This window comes from Oncorhynchus clarkii, chromosome 10 (assembly GCF_045791955.1).
Source record: "Oncorhynchus clarkii lewisi isolate Uvic-CL-2024 chromosome 10, UVic_Ocla_1.0, whole genome shotgun sequence".
NCBI classification, from domain to species: domain Eukaryota; kingdom Metazoa; phylum Chordata; class Actinopteri; order Salmoniformes; family Salmonidae; genus Oncorhynchus; species Oncorhynchus clarkii.
Window position 1 is genome coordinate 75,314,718 of NC_092156.1, and position 10,000 is coordinate 75,324,717.

Sequence of the window (10,000 nt, forward strand, 5' to 3'; positions counted from 1 at the left end):
TTAGTAATCAGTATATATATCTATAGTCTATAGTGTTAGTAATCAGTATATATATCTATAGTCTGTAGTGTTAGTAATCAGTATATATATCTATAGTGTTAGTAATCAGTATATATATCTATAGTGTTAGTAATCAGTATATATATCTATAGTCTATAGTGTTAGTAATCAGTATATATATCTATAGTCTATAGTGTTAGTAATCAGTATATATATCTATAGTCTATAGTGTTAGTAATCAGTATATATATCTGGTATCTGGTATCTATAGTCTGTAGTGTTAGTAATCAGTATATATAACTATAGTGTTAGTAATCAGTATATATATCTATAGTCTATAGTGTTAGTAATCAGTATATATATCTATAGTGTTAGTAATCAGTATATATATCTATAGTGTTACTAATCAGTATATATATCTATAGTCTGTAGTGTTAGTAATCAGTATATATAACTATAGTGTTAGTAATCAGTATATATATCTATAGTCTGTAGTGTTAGTAATCAGTATATATATCTATAGTGTTAGTAATCAGTATATATATCTATAGTGTTAGTAATCAGTATATATATCTATAGTCTATAGTGTTAGTAATCAGTATATATATCTATAACTATAGTGTTAGTAATCAGTATATATATCTATAGTCTGTAGTGTTAGTAATCAGTATATATATATATAGTGTTAGTAATCAGTATATATATCTATAGTGTTAGTAATCAGTATATATATCTATAGTCTATAGTGTTAGTAATCAGTATATATATCTATAGTCTGTAGTGTTAGTAATCAGTATATATATCTATAGTCTGTAGTGTTAGTAATCAGTATATATATCTATAGTCTGTAGAATATCTAATATAACGCAGTATGTTCATTTAGAACACAGCAGGTACAGAGAGAGAACATCAGGAGACAGTACTGTTCCTGGACTGCATTATGCTTGCTGTGTGTGTGTGTGTGTGTGTGTGTGTGTGTGTGTGTGTGTGTGTGTGTGTGTGTGTGTGTTTTGACCTAGGGAGTTCAGAACAGTTTAACACCAGGTTAACCACAGAGGGAAAAATCAAAGTAGAAGACAAAATTATCACAGCAGGTGTTGTACACACACACACGCAAGCACACACACACACACACACACGCACTCTGAGGACATCAAAGGAATCCTAAAGCATCGGGAGGGGGTTAGTGTAGAGGGGGGATGTTAGTAAACACGAGAGCTGATTATAAATGTGTGTGAGTGACGTTGTGTGTGTGATGGTGTGTGAGTGACGTTGTGTGTGATGGTGTGTCTGTGACAGTGTGTGTGTGTGTGATGGTGTGTCTGTGACAGTGTGTGTGTGTGATGGTGTGTCTGTGACAGTGTGTGTGTGTGATGGTGTGTACGTGTGATGGTGTGTCTGTGACAGTGTGTGTGTGTGATGGTGTGTCTGTGACAGTGTGTGTGTGTGATGGTGTGTGCGTGTGATGGTGTGTCTGTGACAGTGTGTGTGTGTGATGGTGTGTCTGTGACAGTGTGTGTCTGTGATGGTGTGTGTGTGACGGTGTGTCTGTGACGGTGTGTGTGTGACGGTGTGTGTGTGACTGTGTGTGTGTGTGTGTGTGACGGTGTGTCTGTGACAGTGTGTGTGTGTGATGGTGTGTCTGTGACAGTGTGTGTCTGTGATGGTGTGCGTGTGATGGTGTGTCTGTGACAGTGTGTGTGTGTGATGGTGTGTCTGTGACAGTGTGTGTCTGTGATGGTGTGTGTGTGACGGTGTGTCTGTGACGGTGTGTGTGTGACTGTGTGTGTGACTGTGTGTGTGACTGTGTGTGTGACTGTGTGTGTGTGATGGTGTGTGTGTGTGTGATGGTGTGTGTGTGTGATGGTGTGTGTGTGTGACGGTGTGTGTGTGACTGTGTGTGTGACTGTGTGTGTGATGGTGTGTGTGTGTGATGGTGTGTGTGTGTGATGGTGTGTGTGTGTGATGGTGTGTGTGTGATGGTGTGCGTGTGATGGTGTGCGTGTGTGATGGTGTGTGTGTGATGGTGTGTGTGTGTGATGGTGTGTGTGTGTGATGGTGTGTGTGTGTGTGATGGTGTGTGTGTGTGATGGTGTGTGTGTGATGGTGTGTGTGTGTGATGGTGTGTGTGTGATGGTGTGTGTGTGATGGTGTGTGTGTGTGATGGTGTGTGTGTGTGATGGTGTGTGTGTGTGATGGTGTGTGTGTGTGTGATGGTGTGTGTGATGGTGTGTGTGATGGTGTGTGTGTGTAAATGACAGATGAAGAGGAGACACTTTGGTGTTTAATTTGCATCATTGACAAACGGGGGAGAGAGACTGTAATCATGTCCCCACATCCACCTGCTCCTCCTCTCTGTCTGTCCCTCCTCCCTCTTCTCTGTTCTGTCCCTTCTCCCTCCTCTCTGTTCTGTCCCTCCTCCCTCCTCTCTGTTCCTCCTCCCTCTTCTCTGTTCTGTCCCTTCTCCCTCCTCTCTGTTCTGTCCCTCCTCCCTCCTCTCGGTTCTGTCCCTCCCCTTCTCCTCTCGGTTCTGTCCCTCCTCCCTCCTCTCTGTTCTGTCCCTCCTCCCTCCTCTCTGTTCTGTCCTTCCTCCCTGTTCTGTCCCTCCTCCCTCCTCACTGTTCTGACCCTCCTCCCTCCCCCTTGTTCTGTCCTTCCTCCCTCCTCTCTGTTCTGTCCCTCCTCCCTCCTCTCTGTTCTGTCCCTCCTCCCTCCTCTCTGTTCTGACCTTCCTCCCTCCTCTCTGTTCTGTCCCTCCTCCCTCCTCTCTGTTCTGTCCCTTCTCCCTCCTCCCTGTTCTGCCCCTCCTCCCTCCCTGTTCTGTCCCTCCTCCCTCCTCTCTGTTCTGTCCCTACTCTCTCCTCTCTGTTCTGTCCCTCCTCCCTCCTCTCTGTTCTGTCCCTCCTCCTTGTTCTCTGTTCTGTCCCTCCTCCCTCCTCTCGGTTCTGTCCCTCCTCCCTCCTCTCTGTTCTGTCCCTCCTCCCTCCTCTCTGTTCTGTCCCTCCTCCCTCCTCTCTGTTCTGTCCCTTCCCCTCCTCCTCTCGGTTCTGTGCCTTCCCCTCCCTCCTCTCTGTTCTGTCCCTTCCCCTCTCTCCCTCCCTGTTATGTCCCTTAACCTCCCCTCCCTCCCTCCCTCCTCTCTGTTCTGTCCCTTCCCTCCTCTCTGTTCTGTCCCTTCCCCTCCCTCCCTCCCTCCTCTCTGTTCTGTCCTTCCTCCCTTCTCTCACCTGTTCAGCCAGTAATAGCTGTTGTTGCTGCTGTCTCTGTTCTCTCAGTAGCTGTTGTTTCTGTTGTTCCATCATGTGGAGCTGAACTCTCTTCTCCTGCTCCATCACCATCATCTGTTTCATAATGGCCGCCTGCTGCTGGTTGCCCAGGTAACCGGGAGGGGCCCCTGCGCCCTGATTGGGCCCTGCGCCCGAGGCCACACCCCCGGCAGGGTGAGGGGGAGGGACGGCACCGGGCTGCCGTGACATTCCCACCACACCTTGTTCCTAAAGAGAGAGAGAGAGGGAGGGAGATCCGTGAGTTTTTATTGGTGGGATGATCAATCAATCAGCTGGTCAAGCAATCAATCAAATCAACGGGTAAACGCTGGTGTGGCGCTTTTCACAGAGACTTTCAACGTGGCACTGTCATAGGATGCCACCTTTCCAACAAGTCAGTTCGTCAAATTTCTGCCCTGCTAGAGCTGCCCCGGTCAACTGTAAGTGCTGTTATTGTGAAGTAGAAACGTCTAGGAGCAACAATGGCTCAACCGTGAAGTGGTAGGCCACACAAGCTCACAGAAAGGGACCGCTGAGTGCTGAAGTGCGTAAAAATCCATACAGAAATGGTTTGTCGAGATCGATGTGGAAGAACTTGACTGGCCTGCACAGAGCCCTGACCTCAACCCCATCGAACACCTTTGGGATGAACTGGAATGCTGACTGCGAGCCAGGACTAATCACCCAACATCAGTAGCCGACCTCACTAATACTCTTGTGGTTGAATGGAAGCAAGTCCCTGCAGCAATGTTCCAACATCTAGTGGAAAGCCTTCCCAGAAGGCTGTTATAGCAGCAATGTTCCAACATCTAGTGGAAAGCCTTCCCAGAAGGCTGTTATAGCAGCAATGTTCCAACATCTAGTGGAAAGCCTTCCCAGAAGGCTGTTATAGCAGCAATGTTCCAACATCTAGTGGAAAGCCTTCCCAGAAGGCTGTTATAGCAGCAATGTTCCAACATCTAGTGGAAAGCCTTCCCAGAAGACTGGAGGCTGTTATAGCAGCAATGTTCCAACATCTGGTGGAAAGCCTTCCCAGAAGACTGGAGGCTGTTATAGCAGCAATGTTCCAACATCTAGTGGAAAGCCTTCCCAGAAGACTGGAGGAGGCTGTTATAGCAGCAATGTTCCAACATCTAGTGGAAAGCCTTCCCAGAAGAGTGGAGGCTGTTATAGCAGCAATGTTCCAACATCTAGTGGAAAGCCTTCCCAGAAGAGTGGAGGCTGTTATAGCAGCAATGTTCCAACATCTAGTGGAAAGCCTTCCCAGAAGAGTGGAGGCTGTTATAGCAGCAATGTTCCAACATCTAGTGGAAAGCCTTCCCAGAAGAGTGGAGGCTGTTATAGCAGCAATGTTCCAACATCTAGTGGAAAGCCTTCCCAGAAGAGTGGAGGCTGTTATAGCAGCAATGTTCCAACATCTAGTGGAAAGCCTTCCCAGAAGACTGGAGGCTGTTATAGCAGCAATGTTCCAACATCTAGTGGAAAGCCTTCCCAGAAGAGTGGAGGCTGTTATAGCAGCAATGTTCCAACATCTAGTGGAAAGCCTTCCCAGAAGACTGGAGGCTGTTATAGCAGCAAAGGGAGGACAAAGTCCATATTAATGCCTATTAATGCCATGTCCATATTAATGCCATGATTTTGGAATGAGATGTTCAATGAGCAGGTGTCCACATACTTGTAGCGTATATTCATTCAGACTAAACACCACAGTTTTAAAGATTCTTCCCAGCTAACCCCTCACTCTCATCCCCTCCCAGTGCAGTATGGGTAGTCCTTGCCCACCCTGAGTCCACCCTGAGTCCTCTCATCCCCTCCCAGTGCAGTATGGGTAGTCCTAGCCCACCCTGAGTCCTCTCATCCCCTCCCAGTGCAGTATGGGTAGTCCTAGACCACCCTGAGTCCTCTCATCCCCTCCCAGTGCAGTATGGGTAGTCCTAGCCCACCCTGAGTCCTCTCATCCCCACCCAGTGTAGTATGGGTAGTCCTAGCCCACCCTGAGTCCTCTCATCCCCTCCCAGTGTAGTATGGGTAGTCCTAGCCCACCCTGAGTCCTCTCATCCCCTCCCAGTGCAGTATGGGTAGTCCTAGCCCACCCTGAGTCCTCTCATCCCCTCCCAGTGCAGTATGGGTAGTCCTAGCCCACCCTGAGTCCTCTCATCCCCTCCGAGTGCAGTATGGGTAGTCCTAGCACACCCTGAGTCCTCTCATCCCCTCCCAGTGCAGTATGGGTAGTCCTAGCCCACCCTGAGTCCTCTCATCCCCTCCGAGTGCAGTATGGGTAGTCCTCTCATCCCCTCCCAGTGCAGTATGGGTATGTGCATACATTAGACCCTCATTAGCATATAAATAGCTACTTCCTCCACTTAGCCGCATGCTAATCTGTAAAAGGATGAAACAGCACTCTGGAACACCATTATACCCCCAACCGACCAATTAGACGAGCCCGTTCAGGAATCTATTATAGGTTCATTCAGTACATTGTTTGGGGTAAGACCGCCCATCATTTACCACTGCTCTGTGTCGACAACGGACTAGAATGAATGAATGGTGTTTAATTTTGTTCACTGTTGTTTTAGGGAAGGTTGGCTACATATTGTCCTACGTGTCAGTTAGATTAGACAGACAGACAGACAGACAGACAGACAGACAGAAAAATTGGAGAAAACACTAAAACATTAACATGAAGAATTATCTATCCAAAATGGAGATGTATGGGTAAACCACTTCTCCAATCTTTTTAGCTCTATAACAAAGAATAAAGAGCCAAAACATATACATGATCAAATACAGATCTTAGAATCAACTATTAAAGACTACCAGAACCCACTGGATTCCAGAACCCACTGGATTCCAGAACCCACTGGATTCCAGAACCCACTGGATTCCAGAACCCACTGGATTCCAGAACCCACTGGATTCTCCAATTACATTGAATGAGTTACAGGACAAAATCAAAACCCTCCAACCCAAAAAGGCCTGTGGTGTTGATGGTATCCTCAATGAAATGATCAAATATACAGACAACAAATTCCAATTGGCTACACTAAAACTCTTTAACATCATCCTTAGCTCTGAACCAAGGACTGATCACCCCAATCCACAAAAGTGGAGACAAATTTGACCCCAATAACTACCTTGGGATATGCGTCAACAGTAACCTTGGGAAAATCCTCTGCATTATCATTAACAGCAGACTCGTACATTTCCTCAATGAAAACAATGTACTGAGCAAATGTCAAATTGGCTTTTTACCAAATGACTGTACAACAGACCATGTATTCACCCTGCACACCCTAATTGACAACCAAACAAACCAAAACAAAGGCAAAGTCTTCTCATGTTTTGTTGATTTCAAAAAAGCCTTCGACTCAATTTGGCATGAGGGTCTGCTATACAAACTGATGGAAAGTGGTGTTGGGGGTAAAACATACGACATTATAAAATCCATGTACACGAACAACAAGTGTGCTGTTAAAATAGGCAAAAAAAGACACACATTTCTTCCCACAGGGCCGTGGGGTGAGACATCAACGAATTGGCGAGGGCACTGGAAAAGTCTGCAGCACCCGGCCTCACCCTGCTAGAATCTGAAGTCAAATGCCTGCTGTTTGCTGATGATCTGGTGCTTCTGTCAGACCTGGGTCCTGACAGTAAATCTCAGTAAGACCAAAATAATGGTGTTCCAAAAAAGGTCCAAAAAAGGTCCAGTCACCAGGACCACAAATACAAATTGAGACTCTGCATGCAGAATTCTGCAAAAATATCCTCCGTGTACAACGTAGAACACCAAATAATGCATGCAGAGCAGAATTAGGCCGATACCCACTAATTATAAAAATCCAGAAAAGAGCTGTTAAATTCTATAACCACCTAAAAGGAAGTGATTCCCAAACCTTCCATAACAAAGCCATCACCTACAGAGAGATGAACCTGGAGAAGAGTCCCCTAAGCAAGCTGGTCCTGGGGCTCTGTTCACAAACACAAACAGACCCCACAGAGCACCAGGACAGCAACACAATTAGACCCAACCAAATCATGAGAAAACAAAAAGATAATTACTTGACACATTGGAAAGAATTAACAAAAAAACAGAGCAAACTAGAATGCTATTTGGCCCTACACAGAGAGTACACAGTGGCAGAATACCTGACCACTGTGACTGACCCAAAATTAAGGAAAGCTTTGACTATGTACAGACTCAGTGACCATAGCCTTGCTATTGAGAAAGGCCGCCGTAGGCAGACATCGCTCTCAAGAGAAGACAGGCTATGTGCTCACTGCCCACAAAATGAGGTGGAAACTGAGCTGCACTTCCTAACCTCCTGCCCAATGTATGACCATATTAGAGAGACATATTTCCCTCAGATTACACAGATCCACAAAGAATTCGAAAACAAATCCAAATTTGAAAAACTCCCATATCTACTGGGTGAAATTCCACAGTGTGCCATCACAGCAGCAAGATTTGTGACCTGTTGCCACGAGAAAAGGGCAACCAGTGAAGAACAAACACCATTGTAAATACAACCCATATTTATGCTTATTTATTTTATCTTGTGTCCTTTAACCATTTGTACATTGTTAAAAACACTGTATATATAATATGGCATTTGTAATGTCTTTATTGTTTTGAAACTTCTGTATGTGTAATGTTTACTGTTAATTTGTATTGTTTATTTCACTTTATATATTATCTACCCCAATTGCTTTGGCAATGTTAACACATGTTTCCCATGCCAATAAAGCCCCTTGAATTGAAATTGAATTGAGAGAGAGCGAGAGACAGAGAGAGAGCGAGAGAGAGAGAGGGACAGAGAGAGAGGGGGACAGAGAGAGAGGGACAGAGAGAGAGGGGGACAGAGAGAGAGAGACAGAGAGGGACAGAGAGAGGGACAGAGAGGGACAGAGAGAGAGAGACAGAGAGAGGGACAGAGAGGGGGACAGAGAGGGACAGAGAGAGAGAGACAGAGAGAGGGACAGAGAGGGGGACAGAGAGGGACAGAGAGAGACAGAGAGAGAGGGGGACAGAGAGAGAGAGGGACAGAGAGGGACAGAGAGAGAGGGGGAGAGAATATGGAGGGAGAGATAAAAGATGTTAAGAGGAGTGATGGAAACCTAAAAGAGAGAGAAACAGAGGGATGGAGGGACACCTATAGCTCATCTCTTGGCAGCAGACTGTAGACACTTTATCACTGATCTCAACATTTTTACATGTTTTGGATACTGAACTATCTTCAACCAGAATCTAATATTAGATCTGTTTACAAATAACAAACAAATGTATTTTATTTATTTAAATAACAAAGTTATTCCAAAGACTCCTCCCAGTAAGCAGACCAGACAGCCAGACCAGGTCGATACTCCGAACAGTCTCATCTCCTGCTTGGCACACCACGATGCCAGCCAGTCAGACCAATAACACCTGAGTGGAGTGAGTGGCAGGGTGCAGCAGCAGGGTCTGGCCTGCGGGGGTCACTGGTGTTCTGTCTGTGTGTGTGTGTCTGTGTGTGTGTGTGTGTGTGTGTGTGTTTGTGTGTGTAACAGGCTCATTGGTCTCCTCTCTCAGCAGATGGCTCAATCATGACGACTCTGATCTACAATCTCTTCTCCCTCTCCTCTCTCCATAATTCTTCTCTTTCTCTCTCTCTGTTCCTTCCTCTTCCTCTGTTCTCCCCTCTCTGTCTCTCCCTCTCTCTCTCTCTCTCTCTGTGTTCCTTCCTCTTCCTCTGTTCTCCCCTCTCTGTCTCTCCCTCTCTCTCTCTCTCTGTGTTCCTTCCTCTACCTCTGTTCTCCCCTCTCTGTCTCTCTGTCTCTCTCTCCCTTCCTCTGTTCTCCTCCATCTTTCTCATTCATATTTTTCTAACCAATCTTCACTTCACTTGCATTATACCTATTATCTCTCTCTCTGTGTTTTCATCTCCCCCCTCTCTCTCTGTGTGTTCATCTCCCTCTCTCTCTCTGTTCATCTCCCTCTCTCTCTCTCTCTGTTAATCTCACTCTCTATCTTTCTCTGTTCATCTCCCTCTCTCTCTCTCTCTCTCTCTCTGTTCATCTCCCTCTCTCTCTCTCTCTGTGTTAATCACCCTCTCTCTCTTTCTGTGTTCATCTCCCTCTCTCTCTCCTCTGACTGGTCGTGTCCTAACAACCACATGGGAGATGGAGGAAACAGAAGGGAAGAAAGGTGGCAGACAGAGTGAGACAGAGGGGATGAGAGAGAGAGGGGAGACAGGAAGGTAAAGAAGGGAGAGAGAGAGAGAGGGGAGACAGGAAGGTAAAGAAGGGGGAGAGAGAGAGAGAGAGAGAGAGGTAGCCTGGCAACTGTATCCGTGGCAAGGAGCAGATGGTGCTCGTAGGAGATGCAATGGCCGCTGCGCCTGGTCAACCCCGACAACACCGGGCAGTCCCGCGGGAACCACACACACACACTGTCTTTTTCACTCTATCACTCTGTCAGACCACAGACAGGCCAGTAGATAGACCATGTGTTAATGCTACTTCTCATACAGTCAGGCTGGCTACCACAAATATTACTACAGCATATACACACTCTGAAGGAGACGATAGAAAGACCAATACAGATGAATACCTGCAGAGAGGTAGATCATAGATTATATGACTTATGAAGAGGGAGGAGAGAGGAGGGAGGAGGGAGGAGAGAGGAGGAGAGAGGAGGTAGGAGGGAGGAGAGAGGAGAGAGGAGGGAAGAGGAGGGAGGAGAGAGGGAGGAGGGACGA

At 46.3% G+C, this 10,000-nt stretch overlaps 1 protein-coding gene across 2 annotated transcripts in view; it reads right to left on the minus strand.

Moving 5' to 3' along the window:
• LOC139419142 (mastermind-like protein 3) overlaps positions 1 to 10,000 on the minus strand; it is a 224,375-nt gene that overhangs the window by 15,894 nt on the left and 198,481 nt on the right. For both annotated transcript variants that reach the window (XM_071169103.1, XM_071169104.1), the window contains exon 4: positions 3,228 to 3,494. In XM_071169103.1, coding sequence (XP_071025204.1) covers positions 3,228 to 3,494 — 267 coding nt within the window. The remainder of the gene's footprint in view (positions 1 to 3,227; positions 3,495 to 10,000) is intronic.